We start from the raw sequence: 21,065 nt of genomic DNA on the forward strand, positions 1-21,065 counted from the left end.
AGCAGGATTTCCTGTCCCCTCCTCCTATCCTAAAGCTCAGTAGCTCAGTCTTTCCTCACCTCCCATTAAAAGTACCCCTCATCATCCTGAAAACTCTGTATTTTTTGACAAGAGAAAACAAGGAAGCCTATTTGGAGGCAACACTACTGTCTTTATGAAGAGCAACAGGTGGCAGTGGGCAGCCAAGGAGACAGATCCCTGGAGACCCATCTCATCTCTTCTGTGATGGCATCTGACATGTATTTTACATTCTCTCATAGTTGTCAGCAGCCTCATATTCCAAGCCTGTACTGTGCAGTAAGTCATAGGAAATGCATCCTTGGGACTCCTTGAATTTGGCTTTTTATTTCTGCTTAGAAGTTGCAGAAGAGTAAAAGTTTTAGAACAGTGAGGCAGACAGAACAGCAGCAAGCAACACTCTAGGTCAAAAGCAGAAGCAGATGATAGATTCAGGGCTGCTCCAGAGTTGCCAGTAAATAAATAATATTTTCCATCCACTGATACAAATCTGCATATAAAAGTAAAGAATAGAAATGGAACTCTGGAATAACAGTGGAATTGTGATCCTCTGAAAACATTATTAGCACTGCAGGAATGCTGCAGCACCCTGAGCTTATATGATGAGACGGATTGCAGTGGAATGGAAATCTTACGATAAGTACAGCATATTTAATAAATAAAGAGGAATTCCTTGCAGTCATTAATCTCAACATAGCTGGTGCTTGGGTGTCTTCAAAATAACAATCAGTCCACCCTTATTTCTAGTACTATAGGCAGTGTTACAAGCATGACTTGGTTTGTGCTCCTTTTGTTCTCTTATCACAGTTTTCCTCCACATATGCACACTCTTCTCAGTCTTTTCCCAACTCTTAGTAAGAAATGGGAACCAAGTACTTTCTAATGCTCCTGCCAATCAGCAGCCTGGAGGTGCTCTGGCACTTTTCCAGCATTCCTGTAGGGTAAGCCAGTATCAGATTATACCCCCCAGTCACAGCTTGTACTCTCTTTTGCTGGAAGCTCCTTAAGACTACACTCCTCCAGTCTGCATCATATCAGAAACAAGCCAGAAACGAATGGTTGGATTTGTGCTTACCTAGAGTAAAGGGACATTGTTATTTGCTTAAAAGACTTGCAATTCAAAGGTGCCTTGTATCTGACTGCATACTATTAGGAAATCACACAGCATTTGAGGGCTGCTTTCATGATTTAGCTTTCTATTTTTGTTACAATTGTTGTCTGGAAGCTTGTGTAAGCCTGACAGCTACAGACATGTTGATGTTGCTGTTATATATGAGTGGAAATGAACTGCCCAACACAGCACTGACAGTAGGGTAGTCACACCAGCAAAAAGCTTCAGATATCCAAGTTTCTGTGAAAGGGGCTGACACTGGATGGTCTTGACAGAGCAGTTTGGTGAAGTCCAGGCACAATGCAGCAGCACATTGCTTGCACTGACTCAGCAAGCAGGACTCTTGTGGTTATATTGCTTTACAGAGCATATGTGCTTTCATAAAGGTTTCATAAACTCATCCAGGAAACAAATGCAGTATTGGCATACAATGTTCTCTGCAAGGACAACACCACAGGCAGATCAAAGCTACCCAGCCATAGGGTTTTTACTAACTATTTCTTAGCAAATGGTACTTTACCCCCACGATAGTCATTGCTACCTACTGCAGCATATCAACAGCTGTTATCATCTGAAGACATAATGAAAGGTTTGGAGCTACAAGATAATAGGCCAGGCTGCAAGAGTTATGACACAGTGCAGAAATCAATGAAATTTATCAGAGCAGAGTACCAGCCTTATTCACTTTTATTCGTTCCTTGTCAGCATTGGTGGGTCCTCTGTCGGCACTGAATGCTTTGTTAATAACCTTTGCCTTCATTAGCTTTTTATTGCTTCTTGCAATTATGGCAAAAACATTTAACTTTATAGGAGAAAAAAACCAACAAATCAAAACAACAAATCAAATGTCAGTCTCCTAATTTATGGGAGTGAGGTTTGCTCTAATCGTGTCGCAGTTTTTCTATCCTATATCTTGAAAATCTCCAAAAACTAGAAGTCTTGCCAGACTGCTCTGCCTTCATAGCCGAGTTTGACGTTCTCCCAGTAGTCTTTCATCATGCCAAATCCATTAGAAGAAATGTCTGTTAGTTACTGCTGTCTCCTCATCCATAATCACACAAGAAAGATCTCCAGAAGAAAACAATGTTGACAACACTAACCTCAGAGACTAAAAAAAAAATTATATGAATTAGAAGTGAGAAAAAACTGTCAAGTGAAGGACAAAATGAGAAAAATATCTTCACATATTGATTAAACTATTTTTTCCATGACTGAACTTTACAAACTAAACACAAATTAGTGCTTTGAAAGTAAAGCACACACTCAGTTTCAAAATCAGACTACAGGCTGAGCAATAACAATGTGAATGATGTCAGCAAATTAAACCTCCAAAAATGCTTTCACTGTCCACTGTACAGCTTCTTTACATTTAAAAACCATCAGGTCAGTGGTTGGAGTCAGTGATCTTAGAGGTCTTTTCCAACTGAAAGAATTCTATGATACTATGAAAAACCCTCACCCTTGCCAAAGCTTGGTGATGTACAAAAGACCAGCACCTGTATGGGGCTATGCGCCTGCCACCTGGCTCTGCTACTAACTGTCAGAGTCAAGGACTTTTTAAGAACAGGACAGACTTAAGAGATGTGGCCTGCTGTGCTCACTTCAGGAACAGGAATCTCCCGAGTTCTGTGTGTGTCCTACCATGCTTTTCCATCCAATTTACATCCCTCAGTACCTTACATGTAAGACTGACACCTGTCAGCACTAGCAAAGCTCAGTTCCTTTGGGCGTACGCATTTGCAGATCACTGACCCTGACATCAATGGAGAAAGGTAAGGAGAACACCTCCCACCATAGGATAGGATAGGATAGAATTAACCAGGTTGGAAAAGACCTTCGAGGTCATCGAGTCCAACCTATCAAACAACAACATCCAATCAACAAAAACATAGCACTAAGTGCCCCATCCAGTCTCTTCTTAAACACCTCCACCACCTCCCTGGGCAGCCCATTCCAATGGCCAGTCACTCTTTCTGGGAGGAATTTCTTCCTAACATCCAGCCTAAACCACCCCTGGTGCAGCTTGAGACTGTGTCCTCTTGCTCTGTCACAGGTTGCCTGGGAGAAGAGACCACTGACAGCAAGCCTCCAAATTACTTTGGGAATGCCCAAAATAATCAATGTGCTTTATATGATCTGTTACTAGATACAGTTTGTGATTGATTTCATTCCTCTCTGAAGTCTGTGCAGAAGAGTGGAGTCTCTGAACTGGCAGGAGTCCACCTCGCTGACATCAGTCCCCTCCTCTGGCCTCAGGTGGAGGTGGTGGAGGAAGCCACACTATGCTCACCATACATATGACCAGCTTCCTCAGAACTTCCCAGTTTACACATGCAGTTGGCTCACACATAGCCAGCAACAAAGCAGAACAGCAATAATGTAGAACTGATGCAGCAATACGATACTTCACTGACTGCATGTAGAACAGGCAAAGACTGATGGTGAGAATGTGGTATGAGGAAAGACTAAAAATAGAGAAGCACATTTAAGTTTTCTTTCCACTGTTGAACATTGCAGAGTAAGGTGATCACAACAGATTTCTCCCTGCACGTTCCACAGTTAAGGTCTGCAAATGAGTTGTTAAAAGTTAACGGTATTGACTTCAACTTTTAACTACAAAGGAGAAGGGGAAGAAAAAATGTGGTGGTTTTTTTTTTCATGCAGCTATTCCTGAGTGACAGCTTTTTGATAATCAATGTGACTTCCTCATCTATATTTTAGATGTTAAAACACTGTCCCATTTACAGATACTAAGGACTAGGATCAGCTACCCCTAGTAGGTCCTTGTGGCACATGCATGGAAAGCCACATGGGAAGTACACATCAGCCAAAGTTAGCAGTGAGAAATTCCTGAGGCCCAACACTATGCTTTAAACTTCTCAAACACTGAAACAGTTTTGGGTTGCCTTTTTTTTTCCCCCTCTTTTTTTTTTCCCCCTGCCTCCAAGAAGTTGTGTCCATACAGAACATGAACACAGGTGGTGGTGTATATGAAGCCAGAAATTTCTAGTGCATGTGAACTTCAACAATGTAACAGTTAGGAGATCTTGTCACAGGACTTCAATTTGTCAGAGCACTAGTCCCAGGAACTGAACTGAAGCATTTATCCTGGAAAACTTTGCCAGTGAGAGGTCCCTCAACACTCTCTAGGCTATTGCCCTGAGTTGATCCACAGGGTCCCTGGGCTAGGACAACAGCCTCACCACTATGCATGGCTAGGAGATAGCAGCAGAGTTTTCTGCAGCTGTGTGCTCCCCCTTACTGCTTTGGAACTTAAGCCTCTAAAGCAATCTCTGCATGTTCTCTCACCCCTACCCCAGCATCAAATGCCAGTTTCCACCACTACTCTACAGCTCCTGTCCTAGGACTGGGGTGGAAGAAGGCATGTCTGTCCTACAATGCCTAGTCCTCTTGTCCAGGGTTTTATGTCCTTTCTTTTTGTCCAATGCCTTCTTTTTTCTTGTGTCATCTCTGTCTCATCAGCCAGGAATGCTGTGTCCGTGAAGTTCTCTGGAGGGTTAAAACCTGCCACCTGAACTGCCAGCTCGCTTGGATGGACTGCATTCATGGATTTTTGCCTTTTTTGCTGAAGTGAATTTTTGCTCCATATGAAACACAACCAAATTTCAATCGTATTCCTCTGTTCAACTACAGGAATTTCATGTTAAATTTTCCCATCTTATAAAGACACCTTGGAAGGCAGGTTGTCATTTAATCAAACTATACTTTGACATAATCGCACTAAAAGCACTCATAAGCTGAACCTGGAATTCATGGATCTTATACATGCAAGTTCCCTAAACTGCCCATCACCTATAAAGATGATGTAGGTAAATTACTGGCAACAGAAAGTCACATATAACCACACTTAAGATACTTCAGGACATTAAATTACAGAAGTTGAAACCCATGAATTAAAAACATGTCTCCCATGTATCTTCAGGTATCAGCCAACACCCACTGCTAAATTGCAGCTACAGGAATTTTCCCCAGAAGCTGGCACTCAGGTGTGCTGCTCAGAAGTGCAGTTAGGGGCAATTTCAGAGAGCAGACGGAGATCATGGAGTGGTAACAAATGCTATCAGTAACATTTCACTAACGAGCCAGTCCCCATCTAACCAACTTCCTAAAGCTAAGAGGAAACAGTGAAGCTACAGTAATGAAGACAGACAAATGAAAACACTAAACAGTAATTAGGATACCAAATAATTCCAGGTTGCTATGCAGATGAAGTAAGTGCTCTCGAGATTCCTAAATCTAAATCTGCAACAGAGGCTTGACATCATCAGAGTCAATCATCAATATCATTCAATAATCTAAAGCTTTATAAAAACAACTATCAGTTGAAAATGTTTAACTATTTAAATATATTTTTAATTAATCTCAAAGTTCATTAGAAAGTGTGTACATTAATTCTTCACAACATGGCTTAGTTGGTCTAACTAGAGCTCTTAACCACAGTCAAAGCACAAAGAATTATTAGGGCATATATAGCCTTTGAATGCTAAAATATTTAAATATTTATACATGCATTTCCTCCCTCCTGCCTCTCAGCTCTCTGACCTATTCCTCCCAGTTTTGCTGTCTGCCCTCTATAAACTTGCTGCTTTCCCACAGCTGCTGCTGTGCTCATAGAGCTGCTATTCACTGCTAGTAAGCAAGGTGGAGGGCAGTAGTGAATGGATCTCTCATTACACCCCACTAACCAGGGACATAGCCCCAGCCTCACTACAGTCACAGGAGCAAAGTTTCAACCCTGGAGTCCCCTGACCACCATCAGGTCTCTGAAATTATATACTGTATTTAATTACATCTTCCCCTTGCCTCCCTTTCCCCACTTCCCTCCTTCCTCCACCCCCCATCCCTACCCACCCCTCCCACCCCCCCAAAAAAAAGCTTTCCAGGACATAAGATTAACTTTCACTCTTTTATCTGTATTCACAGTTAGAACAAGGGTAGGAGGTTGCCAACAGCACGGCTGAGTGATTTACACCCTGCTGCAAGCAGGAGGACAACAGCAGTGGCTGTTGGGCTTCTTGGCAATTCTGCAGCTCCCTGGAAGAGCAGCAGCCATGCCTGCTCCTTCTCTCCCACCCAGAGCTTGAGAAAGGCCCACTGTATGTTTATAGACAGCCCATTTATTACTGCAGTATAACTCACTCTTTTGTGCTGTCCAAATACAGCGCTGACCTGAAAACAAACACAAAGTTACAGCTATATATTTGTATTGCCTTAATGTCTGCAGTTCCAGCCATACTGTCAAGCTCTGCAACCATCTGACAAAGACAGCCCCTGCCCCAACAAGTTTCTACACTCTAGATGTAAGATAAGTACTGGATACAAAGTACAGGTGGAGCAAACAAGGCAGCAATGACATTTCATTCAGTGTCTTTCAAATACTTGGGAACATGCTGAATGAAAGAAATTTATGAATGTTACCAGAAGAAATAAGACCAAAGTAGTGATGACACAGATAAGAGAAAAAAAAGGCATCAATGTATTTAACCCTAGCTTTTCATATTTCCTATGAGGTAAGATTACAAACAAACTTGTTCATTCCACAACATCAAGCAGTTGCCTTTCACCACAGAAGTAGTTTGCTAGGTTACTTCTGGTTGTTCTCAAACCAATATATTCTTAGTGCACAGCTATAAACCATCTGTTTCCAAAGCCAAAATCCTTCTCATGCCCAGAAAAACAAGGTTTGGGTTTCATTTGTGCTTTTGTTTTGGTTTCATTTAAGGGAACATATGATGAGAAGCTTAAAGCATAAGTAGCCAGCAAAATATTTTGTTGAAGATCTTGGGAGTTTCAGAAACAACCTCATCTAAAACTATTAAGACACAAGCACAAACAATAGTGTGTATACTTCCATCACTTTAGGTTGCTTTAGGATATTTAATATGGCTCACATCCAGGAAGCTGTTCACACCTGTTTGGTAGGATACCTAGTAGTGTTCCCACATATGCTACCTCTCAACAGTCTCCAGCGAGGATTGTGATCCTGATTTTTAAACATCAACTCCAGAAACAAAACACTGACCTTCTCCAATATAGCTGCTTCCAAACTGATTACATTTTAAGCGGAACATTTTTCTGATCCAATTTATATTGCTGCAACTCTGTTTAAACTTCATGGACTTCAAGAAAGCCTCTTAGGATAAGTACTGAGACCCTCAAGTACAATTTCATTTCAGTTATCACATCTCAATACCACTGGAGAAAACTGTCCTTGCATTTAACCCATGCTTTCCCTGAAGAGGTCAGAGTTCGACACATGACTTCCTTCATGGATGGAAAACTAAGCAGAGAGGAAGTTTATCAGTGCAAAAGTGTACCAAATACTACTCACAGTTATCATTGGCATGACCATAATATTTGCTTTGCAGTTAATTTAATTTTTCATCCACATTTTCTGAATGCCTAAGGATCAATTCCTAGTCAAAAAGAACAGTATGTGTGCTAACCTGCTTTTAACTGTTTTGAGGTTGTAGCAAGTCAAATTTCAAAGAAAGAATCTCATTCTGAGTATCTCTGTTTTACTTTAAATCCAAATGAAACACCCCTTCTCTCTCTGCAGGCTCTGCAGCTGGGCCCAGAGAGGAAAACCTGTTTCTACATTGCTCTGTTTGTAAGGAAATTAAAAGTTCACTACCTAAAAATCATTCATTCATTCATCACTTACATTTTCTCTCTTTTGTGGTGAAGATTTAAGGCAAACAAATGAAGTATGTCTAATGTTCATCAGGCAGACTAAACTTTCAAACCTGCAGTGCCTATATCAGAAGCTGAGCTATTGCTTCATAGCTTTACAGACATTGATACAGTATAGCAACTTCTGGTCTCCATATGCTGAAGAAAAATGCTAATTGTGAGACCATACATCACTGTTCTCTACACTCAATACTCAGTGAAATGGAAGTGATGGAAAACCTCAGAAGACTGCCATCATTACAGTTTGATGGTTACAGCAGTGCCATAAAAATCAGGATGTTTATGCACAAAGGACTGGTATAACCTCTCACATCACCACTAGTTTCTCAAGAACTTTCAATAAATTTTCCATTGAAGGACTGTGGAATTTTTCATCTACGAAATGCTCACAAAAATTAGAATAGAACAGAATAGAATAGAATAGACCAGGTTGGAAGAGACCTTCAAGATCATTGCATCCAACCTATCATCCAAAACCACCCAACCAACTAAACCATGCAACCAAGCACCTTGTCAAGTCTCCTCCTGAACACCTCCAGTGATGGTGACTCCACCACCTCCTCGGGCAGCCCATTCCAATGGGCAATCACTCTCTCTGTGTAGAACTTCCTCCTAACCTCCAGCCTAAACCTCCCCTGATGCAGCCTGAGACTGTGTGTTCTGGTACTAGTTGCCTGGGAGAAGAGACCAACCTCTGCCTGTCTGCAACCCCCCTTCAGGTAGTTGTAGACAGCAATAAGGTCACCCCTGAGTCTCCTCTTCTCCAGGCTAAGCAACCCCAGCTCCCTCAGCCTCTCCTCATAGGGCTTGTGTTCCAAGCCCCTCACCAACTTCATTGCCCTTCTCTGGATATGCTCCAGCAAGTCACCATCCTTCCTAAACTGAGGGGCCCAGAACTGGACACAGTACTCGAGGTGCAGCCTAACCAGTGCATTGTACAGGGGCAGAATGACCTCCTTGCTCCTGCTGGCCACACTGTTCCTGACGCAGGCCAGGATGCCACTGGCCCTCCTGGCTCCCTGGGCACACTGCAGGCTCATGTTCAGTCTACCATCAACCAGTACCCCCAGGTCCCTCTCTGCCTGGCTGCTCTCCAGCCACTCTGACCCCAGTCTGTAGACAGTTCTCCTAACCAAACTATTACTTTTTGGTGGGTGCCAGAATTCTGTGCTGCAAAACTGATGTATGCTTCCAGAGTAACATCTTCACATGAAACTTACGTCAGCAACCTAAAAGTAGCTTCCTCATGCATGCAGGCCAGAAGCCTTTGAAAACAGGCTGCAAATGGAAATTAAGTAAAATGTGGGAAAAGAGATTCTGGGATGCCTTAGCCATATTGGGATTCCTACCTTTTGAATCTAAGGGGAATTAACTTTCTCTTAGAATTAAGCTATCTGAAAACCCAGTGCACAAGCAGCTACATTACTAACACACTGTAAGAAGTGACAATGCACACATGCAGTCTTCAGAGTTGTCTTCTTTAACTAATTGCCTGAAATGTAGGAAGGGACATCTTCTAATCACATCACTGGGAAGCAGGAAGCTGGGAACAATGAAAGTCTAACACCAACTTCATCTCAGAAGGGCTTCCTTTAATCATTGGTGTCACAACACTTATCTGTTGCAAATATCCAGTATTTCCCCTTGCAAAGCTCCTCCTGTCTCCTATTCCCCAAGGGGTGTGTGCAGCTTCCACAGACTTGCTCACCTTGAATGAAGCTTTCCACACACCTAAAACCTGCCTCTTTGCTGAGTTGTTTTAGAGGATTTTGGCAAATGCATTCCCCAACATTTTTTTTTTCTGAGAAAGAATCTCCTTTCCTCCCTTTAGTTGTGCTGAAAAATTTTGTTGATTTTTTCCCCTGAGAAGACAAGCACCTTAGGCTGACCACAAGGGACATGAACCATACCGTCACATGTCAACAAGGGGCAATAGCAGACTGGAGCATAATGGACAATTTTGTTTCTATGAGTATGTCTCTTTCTATCTACATCTAAATCTCCAGATATTTGACCACTTTGAGGGGAGGGTGGCTGTGGGAGGGAAGGAAGGGGGAAAACCCCTCAAATTTACATATCCCTAGTAGGAACTTTAAGTAATGGTCCTTCACAGGTTTCAGGTCAGGCTTCACAAGGTCTTAACCCACAATTTCCATTCTTGAATGCAGCAGGCACATCTAGCACAAATATGCTCCTCTGAAGTAAGAGCAAGAGAAAGATTATTCCTGTGTCTCAGTGACCCTCTGCAAACCTCACAGAATGTGGAGAAGTGTGCTGTGCAGTTCCAGGGAAGAGGAGTCCTACAGAATTATAGAAAAGAGAAAACAGGAACAAATTTTTATGGATTGAGTCTGAATGTTAGCAGAACTTAAGAGGGTAGAAATATTAGGAACGCTGATGAAAACGTCAGAAGAAAAGAAAGACAACAAAAAGCTGAAATAAAGACAGAGAACTAAACAGACTTGGCAAAGAGACCTGCCAAGAGAACTATGGAGAGAGATCTGGAGTCAGCGAACACTATGAACATGACAAAGAAAGTGATAAATTACATGAGAAAATGAGACAGTATGTACTGACATGGGGTGAGGATGGAATTTACTGACAGAAGACTTAGATGGGTGGGGAGATTGCAGGCAGAAGACTGCAGAAGAGAATGAGACTTTCTAGGTAAAAAGGCTTGAAAGAGGAGATGTAAATATTAAAGAAAAAAACCTAAAAAGACTAGAGGACAAAAGATCTGGAGAGGAGATAGAAGAAAGATTTCAACTAGTCCAGTAGGGATGATTTTACATGTTACATTTGGAGTGAAAGAAAAGTTTTCCAGATTCTAGATGGAAGTCAAGATTCCTGAAGCTCAACCTCCATTTGCATCAAATATTTGTGAAATGCACTGAGAATAGAATAGAATAGAATAGAATAGAATAGAATAGAATAGAATAGACCAGACCAGACCAGGTTGGAAGAGACCTTCAAGATCATCGCATCCAACCTATCATCCAACACTACCTAATCAACTAAACCATGCAACCAAGCACCCTATCAAGTCTCCTCCTGAACATCCCTAATGACAGTGACTCCACCACCTGCCCAGGCAGCCCATTCCAATGGGCAATCACTCTCTCTGTGTAGAACTTCTTCCTAACATCCATGCTTCACTCCCATCTAGTTACTATATAGATGTCAATGACTTTTTATTGATATTATTTTACTGAGAGGATTATATCAAATTGATGAGCTTCATGCAGTCATCTAGATGTTCTCAAAGGGCTGATATCACTATGAGAGTGTGTTCAATATAACATGACAGGTGCATGCCTGTAACAGTGCATTTGCATTATTCCTTTATTTTGCAAAGGTAAAACCACAGAAGTGGACGTCTTTTTCTATACTTACAAGTATTTGTAAAATTTATTAATACAGTCTTCTAATTCCTATGAGTTGCAAGAGTAAACCACATTTGTATTGTAAACTCAGAGACTGTTTTCCTTAGGGAAAAATAAGTTACTTCAGTAAGTTACTCTACTTGAAATTTATGCCCATTCTAACTGAATTACTACTTGTAAAAGTCAGGCCTGAAGAGGAGAATTTTGATCTGCAGGTTCTGCCCAGGCCAGTACACCTGTCAGCATGACAGAAGCAGGAAGCAGAGGTATCTGATTTCTCATCACAAACTTGCCCAAAACATGCTTCAAGCTGCACTAACTCAAATTTTTAATCATACTTAACAGATCACCTGATAAAATGTACTAAACAATGCAAAGGTTAGCTCTAGCTTTGTTGCAATGCTTGCCTGTGCAGGAATCCCAGCAGCACGTCTCAGAACAGTCATAACTAAGCTGTTCTTTCAGGTCACGAAGTGGCTGTACTGGCTAGAAAAGCAGTTGTTTCTAAAGTTTACCATGGACAAAGGGAGCCAAACAGTGCCTGTATGTTCTCCTCTCAGTCATCCCAAGACCCTGAAATACTTGTTTTAGCAACAATTTAAAAGAAAGCTGGAGAACCTATCTAAGTCTACAGTATCAGTTAAAGATACTGTTGTAAGAAATCGATTTCTATGTCTGTCTAGCATTTTGGTGTTGTTAAGAACAAAGACCATCTCACCTAGATACTCAAAAGCCAATAGAAGTTTGGGTGTGGAGTTTGGGTGGTTTTGTTTGTTTGGGTTTATTGTTTATTTTTGTTTGTTTGTAATTATTTTATTTCTTAATGCCACAACAGCTTAAGTCAATCAATGAATCAAGAATGGTGAAATTCTATTTCACTCCATCCACTAAATTGTCTTTCATGTCGAGCACAATACTTCTACATGACCTAAGGATCATATAGGCTGAAAGGACACTGCACAAAATGCCATATTAACATGGATGGTATGAAATATCATGTAGGATCCTGGTACTATTCATCTTATCCAAAGTCAGCTAATTAAGAACTAGAATAGATTAGAACTAGAATAGAATAGGAAAGAACTAGAATAGAATAGATTAGAACTAGTATAGGATAGATTAGAACTAGAACTTAATTAGCTGACTTTGGATAAGATGAATAGTACCAGGATCCTACATGATATTTCATACCATCCATGTTAATGGGTCATTTGTGTACAGCTGTGTATGTTCTTTACATTTGTATACAACTAACCTTGGAAACAAGTTCCAGGCATATGAAGGACAAGAAAGTAGTCAAGAACAGTCAGCATGGATTCACCAAGGGGAAACTGATCACCCTGATAACCTCCTACGATGAAGTATCTGGCTTGCTGGATGAAGTAAGAGCAGTGGATATTGACCATCCTGACTTCAGAAAGCCTTTTGACAGCATCTCCCATAAGATCCTCATAGAAAGCTGGTGAAGTATGGGTTGGATAAGTAGACAGTTTGGTCTATAGAAACCTGGCTGAAAGGACAGGCCCCGAGGGTGGTAATCAAAGGCACAAAACCTAGTTAGAGTCCAGTAACTGCCAGTGTAACCCAGTGGTTAGTATTGGGTTCTGCCCTGTTTAAGATACTCATTAATAAAACCAGAAGAGAGTGTGGATGTATTAATAAAAAACAACAGCATCTCCCCGCCCCCAATCTCCTTTAAAAATCATCCCAATAAACCCCCAAAAACCAAACCCCAAATACCCCCCTCCTCTTGGACTTGACTGTTCATCACAAGCAAACATGCTTTGCTTTACTCCACAAATTTAGAGGGTGGTTTCATGGACATGAGTTTTGACACCCTTTCACTTCTAGCTCTAGAATCTGTTTTAAAGTGCTGGGAAAACACTAAGTGCACATTCTTTTAAAGTATGTTTCCATAGTCCCTCTAACACAAGGGGACAAAAGCAATGGACTAGATATGTACTGACAGTTCTCAGCTAGGGGTAGAAGGCCATCAAAATGTTACCTATTCTTTTTTTCCATTTTTGTTCTTATATCATCCTCAGTCTGACATCTCTTCAGCTTTTAATTCCTTGTACCTGGGTTGCCCTGCCTCTCTTCCTCCCTCTCTGTGCCAAAATTCTCAACCCCAAGCCAAAAATCCTTACTATTTTTAGTCTTTGTGCATAAGCTGCTGTCCTGCACCAGGTGCAAAACTCACTAGAGAATTCTACTTCCAACCAGTTTTGCATTTGCCTCAACTTTTCACTTCCTGGGTTTTCTTTCATTTCCTCATATTGTTTTCCCTGCAGTGATTTTCTCTCTCCACTTAGCACTGGGATTAATTTAAACATGTATTTTCCCACTGGCTCCCACCTTCATGTATCTCTTCAGTTCCCACACACTTCTAGGACAGCAATGCTCCTTTGACTCTTCTTTAGCTCCCCTTTTCCCATTCTCATCCCATTTCCTAATCAGCAGCCAAAATCTGACCCATGTTTATCTGGAAAATTAGACAGATCAAGCTACTTCCCTTCATCTTAGTTTGGCTCAGCACCAGTCAGCTGTCTGCCAAATGAAATGGCCTCAAGTCAAAGAGGCCTGGATAAACAAATCCTGTATGGCTGTGACACTCCTGCACATGGCTGTGGAGTCTTCCCATCCTTCTCATAATCGCCATTTTCAGTTAGGTAAACCACTGTATCAATGCTGAGGTAACATGTGGAGAAAAGAATCCTGAGAAACACATAAAACAGGGTCCACTGTAACATGATTCCAGTCACACTGTCTTCTTTTAAGACCAAGCAAGGAACAAGCACAGCATGAGGTAGCTGGTTCCCCACTGTCCTCACCATTTGAGGAGTTCCTTTGAAACGCTTACATTCTCAACCCTTACCTAAGAAAAGCCCTACTGCCAGGCACTCCATCTCTCAAAGAGGTCATCTAGTGCCACACAAAACTTCCAAAATTGTTTATTAGTTGCTGTAGGAAATAAGCTTGGGTATTTCACAGGTAAATTCTTTCAGTTCTTTCATCACTTCAAGCACATTTGCCACATTTACTCTGCATCTACTGTAGTGATTCTTAAACTATTCCTAGTAAGCATCTGACAGCCTTCCTACTTGTAAATGGAATATCTATGTCAAGATTTCCAGTTTTTCAAGTTGTATAGTTTACTTCATAGGAGGATGAGTGACAGATAAGGTTTCCAAAACTACAGAGGTCACGACTAGTAAATGGTGACTACACACAAAAGCTGGCTTGCTTCTGCAGCACATGACAACCATAAACACTCCAAAATGAAACTCAGGCAACAGTTGAATGTAGAGAAACAGCAGCAGCTGCAGGAATCAATAGTCTTACAGAAAAAAAACTTGTGAGAACTCTAAGAAGTGGGTGTGTTTAAGCATGACATGCATTTATCTTCATAGATTCATAGAATGGTTTGGGTTGGAAGGGACTTTAAAGGTTATCTAGTGTGTTATCAGTGTGTTTTTTCATTGCTCATCACTTGGAGGGCCATGTGTGTTGGAACTGCAGTTGGAGACAGTATTTCCTATTACAGATGGCCTCATGCAGCTACCTAAAGTTGTAAGTTCTACCAACAGCACATTAAACATTCATATCCCAAGCTGGTAGGGTAGTCATATACACATAGGTTAAGTACGTAGATTACAAATGATAGCCAAGGCATTTAACTGTCATCTTCAAAACCACAAAAGAGCATGACTCTGACGGCACAGTTACAAGTACATGGTATGAGCAAAATAATCCACAGAAGGACTCTTCCATATTCTCCCCCTGTACTACAAAGGAGAAATGAAAGATAATATTCATCTGGGGACAAAAACTTCACTGTTGCTAATAAATGCTACGTCCATTTATTAGCACCACCCATTCAGATGTAGCATTAAAGAAAATATAATTCCCTCATATAATAGCCAAACAATAGAATTTTCCAGCAAATACACACACCATATTCAATATAGCAAGGCAATGACATGGAATGAACAGACTGCAGCTGTGAGGTATATGAAAGGGAGAAAGAAAAAGGCAGGAAAGAACTTGCAGGAGCAGGATTTGGTGGAAATGAAAGAATCAATAAATGAGACTCTTCAGATAAAGCATTTTAAGGGGCAAAAAAGTTATCTGCTGGGTTTTGGTTCTTGGTATACTTTCTAGGACACAAAGCACTGTACATCTGTTTTGTAAATAATCATTACCACAAAGAGTTTACTACCCATTGTTCACTACTGCTGTCAACTGTAGAATGCTTTTTTCTGTTATTTCTACATGAACACATAGTAACAGCTTAAATTTATCTCATCAAGCAAAAGCTAGAAACACACAAGAACAATGACGTTACACTACTACTTTATAATGGCCAGCAAACACCAGTTCCATTGTTAGGTCCATCTGTCCTACTATGAAACCAAACAAAGTGAAAAATAGCATTATGGAACAGTTAATGACACCCTAACCAAGACTCCTACCTTCACAATGCTTTTCAGATCCTGCACATACATCCTCTCTGTCTCCAGAATCTCTTGGACGACTCTGTCTACATAGAGGAGCTTGGGACTGGTGGGCTCTGTGACCAGGGACATTGCACAGTTCTTGCTCGCTCCTTTTGGTTCTGCTTTTCTTGGCATGCTTTGCCTTTTCTCAAGGCTTCCCTCAGTATCCTCTGGCTCCACCAGGGAATCTTTGTGGGGCTTGTTGCTGGAAAATTGTCTGGCTGGGACCAGTTCGAGCTTGATGGCACCTGTTTCTTTTTCCTGGTTGAACAAGCCCAAGTGGCTGTTTGAAACCAAGGTCATTCTGCTTCCAAAGGAGCAGTGACTGTCCCTGGAGGAAGCAGAGGAGGAAGTGGAGCTAAAGCTGACAGGACGGTCACTGTCTGACAGGTCCATGGTTTTTTTTTCACAGTAGCGGAAAGGTTTGCTTTCCTTGTGCAAATCTTCCTTTTGTGTCTTGGAGTCAAGGGCCTCTGTCACAGCTGGTAAGACATCAAGACGTAAGTGGAAGTCATCTGAAAAATAAACAGAAGAAATGGATTTAGTGTTGCTGCTCCACACAACACAAAAAGTGACAACAGATAGTTTTACAGCTTTTTGCATACAGAACAGCCGCTACTCTGTTTTAACTAAAAGATAACCAAAACAACACAACCTGGGGGTCCCTGTGACTCTAATGCTTTCTCAGGTAGTGGGGATCCCCCATTGGGGGCTACTACACAGGCACTGCATACCTCCTGCTCGTGTCTCTGACATGTCCTTCTTGTGCCAGTCTGATGGGCTTGGTGCTCATGTATGCACTGCCCAGGCTCAGCACAGGAGTGGAAAAAAAAATACTCAAAGATCATCACTAAGGTTAAAAAACCGTCTCTGTTTGCAGTGGTCCCTGCTATCTCCAAGCTGAGCACTGACCCTTGTTTGAAAACTTGGGAAAAATCAGAAAACACATAGTGACACCAGGCAGCATATTTCATTTTTAAATCTGCAATGCCAACAGTCAAACAAAACCTAAAAGCAGTTATCAATCACCAGCTCTGTGGCTTGTACAAAACCACTAAAACCAGAATGATTTCTCAATTAAACTAATGTAGCTTCTGAAAAAAGAAACTTTTCCCTCAGGAAAGATTGCTGCCAAATAATTCAGTTTTCTACTGGGTAAAGAAGTCAGTCTAAAACTGTTCAGCTCAAGCCAGAATATTACTCCCTGCTGAACTGACCCAAAGCTGTTTTCCAAATCAGTGCAACAACAAAATAAAATGTTTGTCTTCCTGTTAGCATTTCAATTCTATTTTCTTTTTACTGCTGAAATGCCCTGTAGTACACTATTCACAATACAGTGCAGATTTCTTGCTGGCCAAGTTGTGTGTGGTGCATCATGAGAATCTGCAATTCAGCTGCAGGTAAATTCAATACTTGAAGGTTTCATTTCAGTAAGACCCATCCACCCAAAAAAACTTATGTCATAACTCAAGGAATTTCAGAATGGATGCCCTGTGAAAAAGGGAAACTTGTCACAATTCAGTATTGCTTTTCTTCCTAAAGCTACCCACACAGTGGTAGCTTAGTCCTTATTTTACTCTAACAACAATCTCATTTAAGAAAAATCATTGTGGCAACTACAGCTCTAGACAGCAGTTTCCATAAAGAAAACAATAAAGCAAGTAAGCTGCAAATTAAACACATCCAAACTTTAAGATGGCCCTTCTTAAACTGAGGCAGATTCGCTATGCAGTTACAAGCAGAAACCTCCCAGATGCCACTCATGCTGCAGATGGTCTGGGTAGGAGGAGGGTGGAGAGGGAAGAGAGAATTTCATTCAAAGCAGAAAGCAAATATCTCATTTTTTAAAACCAAAACACTACCATTTGTGTAAAATTTAAAAGAAAACCAAAACCAAAACACTCCAGAGGAAAAAAACCACCAAAGCACAGAGAAGAATGTTTGATTTATTTGGTTTAACTGCATAAAATTTTATTTGTACATGAGTAATTATTACTGCCATTTCAGCAATGATAGTATTAGCTTTCTGTTAAGAAGTATTGCCCTCAAGGTAATACATGGAATTAACACTAAAAGTAATTTGCTCATGGCATATGTCAGAAAACAGCCATTCGATTAAGTCTAATTTAGCACCTCTGTACCCCTGGCTTAGCTTGAAGCCTTTTCTGTGTGCCAGGTTACTCTCGTTTTGCAGCACAAAACTGTATTTTCTTACCATTCTTCAATAAAGCACATAAAGGGGAACTCCAATATAAAATAAGCAATAAACCAGGAAAATAATTAAAACTGAAGAATGCAGTGAAGTTCTCTTGTTTCTAAATGGGTATAGACAAAGATGTTTGCTTTCCTATTGCTTGTGATAATAGAGTATGTATTTTTGATAAGGAAGAATGTATTTGTGTTATCAGCTTTGAATCATTTTTCACATTCAGTGAGAAAGCACAATGTTGCTGCACAGATGTAAACCTCCTTGAATAGCACACAGGATAAACAAGATAACAGGAATACCCTTCCTCTAACTTAATCCAAGGTATTTTACTAAAATTACATTACAAAGAAACACCTGATTACCACATTAAGGGGTAGGAAATAAAGGGTTTCTGTGAAATTCCATTACTCAGTGCTCTTTTCTTCCTGTTTCACTGATACGTAGTCTGACTCTCAGATAACCCAAAGGTATTGATATGTAATATTTGCTTCACAAACACTGTCAGGCTTATTAATATAAAAACCAAACAAAACACAGTTCAGGTCAATGAATCTGGAGTCAGAATAAATCTTAAAAGTAGGTTTTCATAAGACATACTTGTAGCCAGGGTCACTAGATCATAACATGTCATTAAAAAAACAAAACACAAACCAAACAACAAAATCCCCACCCACAGACAAAAACCCCAAACACCAAAAAAAAGCCCTCCCCCCAAAAAACCACAAACAACCCCCCAGAACCCCAACAACAAAACCCCCAAACAATAACAAACCCAAACAACCAAAAAAGCCAAACAACCCCAAACTCCACAACCCAAACAAAACTCCTTATTTTCTTGTTTTATGACAATGTCATTGCTTATTAAAAAACCACCACCAACATGGATTAATATCACTTGTTACAATAGGCTTGCTCTTTAACACCTGTATTCCTACTGATCTTGGCAAACTCCATGCACCTGCTAGGCACAGGTTATTGATTGCATGTAACACATTTGACTCAGGTTCCTACACTTTCTATACAAATCACTATTGCTGTATGTTTCTACATAAATTACACCAAGCAAACTGTTGGCTACTTGAAAATCTTAATGTTTTCTCTGCAAAGCCTCATTCTGACTGCTAGCCTCAGAAGTTTTTACTTCATTCTTACTCCCTTTCCAATCAAGAGTAAATTGCTCATTTGTCTTCTCTGTGAAGACTTTCTGCTAAAATCATGTCTCTGACCAGCAAAAAAAACTTTCTCAGGGCCCATGCAGATGGCACCAAGCCCATTGCTCCTGTGGAATGGCAGCTAAACACCTGCACAGCTGGTGAACCCAGCAGAAAGGCAGGGCACACAGGATTTCAGTGTTGTACAAAACCAGGAAGCAGTTTCCTTTCTTCAGCTGGCAACTCCTGTTTCAAATACTGTGCAACTTGCCTGTGGAAATCAGCACTTGGGACAAGCCTTGGCTCTGCCCAGCCTGCAATTTCTGCCTCAGCTACAGGTAGGTGTTACAAACCCATAGCCCTTTCCAAAAAGAGTAACCTGTAAATCTTCTGAGGCTTCACAGATTTACCTTCAGAAATCCCTGTAAGACTAGGCAGGAACAGGTATTTTAGATGATTTCTGCAGCCACGAATCCACCGTCAAAGGCAGCAGTTGAATCCCATTCATTGCCACAGACACTGCCCTTCCTCTTTTCTTTTATGAGGGTCTGCATTTGGATTCTTAAAGTTATAGAATAGTTTTACCCTGCACCTGCTGCCTAAGGTCTGTACTGAATGCCTAAAGAAAAATTCACAAGTCAATTAATGAGGGTGTGGGGAGAGGGGAAGCAGCTCCTCCCAGGGTTGCTCTCTAGTATAGTAACTGACCCAGTGCCCTTGCAAACCCTGTTTGCCTCTTACAAATTTGTGTCTTTGATCCAGACTTACCATAAAAAGCAAGTTCACGTCTCTCATACCCTGCAGGACTAATTTACAAGCCCCTCTCCTCCCCATTCACCAATCTCCACAGCAGCACCAAAAGGTAGGTGCATTCACCAAGACTCAGGCTGCAAACAGTCTGTATTATTATAGGCATCCCCAGACCCTCACAGAACCATACGCTCTGAGCAAGTCTTGTAAGCCCTGACCCACATATGGCCTGGTTCACTGCTTTTTTCATTAGACATTCTTTTGTTTGCTGAACCCTTTCAATGAGAAACCAAAATAATATTGAGAACTTTTGTGAGCTGTGAATAAGAGTATTTAACTCAGTCTGAGGAGAACAAAAAAATGAAATCTTCAATTTGCATACTTTAATTAAGGAATAACAGTAATTACTTGCTAGTCCCTACTGAAAGGAGGATAATTACTACTTGTCCCTACTCACACGGAAACACACTCCGAACAAGGTCATCTCGTGTTTGTGCCTTTGCATGAATTCAGCTGCTGCAAACCTCCCTGCTCCTTCCTGCCCACCCCCCGCCCTGTGACACATTCACACACACTAGCATGTTACAACTGCCAGGGTGCTTCCCAAGCAAGAACAAAAAAAGGTCCCTACTCTACACTACTGCAAGGGCAAGAAACACCTGTGTTTCAAATAACAAACACTTAAAACAAGAAACACACATACAAATCAACTACCCTGCCATATCTCAGGTTTTCAGCATGCAGTCACAAACAAGTTTTCACTAAAAATACAAACTCATATCACTTACTCGCTTCAACAAATTCCTCCTTCCTGTAACTATACTCACAGTAATGATGAATTGTTTCCATTATCTCTGCAGCTTTGGTTACTCTAGGCCATTAGCATACAATGAGATGATAAAGTGCTTCAAGTCAATTTTGTATTTAAATGAAAAGATCTTCAAGCCCTATCTAAATATAGGTGTTTATTCCGACAAGTTGTTTATTGCACATGACATCTTAAAGAGATACTGCACAACTAGAAACTTCACAGGTCAATTTATATCCATAATTACTATTGCTGCTGCCTTTCTCCTGGCTTGAAAGTGAGGACCTCAGATGTTACCAGAAATTCCAAGCTTCACATCCTCTGGAAGATTAGCCATGTAAAAGTGATGAGACTACAAGAATTCCTTCCTTTATTTTTCTTGATATATCTTCACATTAAAAATACCCCAAAACTACACTGTAGAT

General features: G+C 40.9%; 1 protein-coding gene across 1 annotated transcript in view; it reads right to left on the bottom strand.

The window, feature by feature from the left end:
* PLEKHG1 (pleckstrin homology and RhoGEF domain containing G1) overlaps window positions 1-21,065 on the bottom strand; it is a 147,981-nt gene that overhangs the window by 40,401 nt on the left and 86,515 nt on the right. Inside the window, exon 4 of the mRNA XM_009897061.2 lies at window positions 15,699-16,237. Coding sequence (XP_009895363.2) covers window positions 15,699-16,237 — 539 coding nt within the window. The remainder of the gene's footprint in view (window positions 1-15,698; window positions 16,238-21,065) is intronic.

The sequence above is a fragment of the Dryobates pubescens genome, chromosome 6 (genome assembly GCF_014839835.1).
Source record: "Dryobates pubescens isolate bDryPub1 chromosome 6, bDryPub1.pri, whole genome shotgun sequence".
NCBI classification, from domain to species: Eukaryota; Metazoa; Chordata; class Aves; order Piciformes; family Picidae; genus Dryobates; species Dryobates pubescens.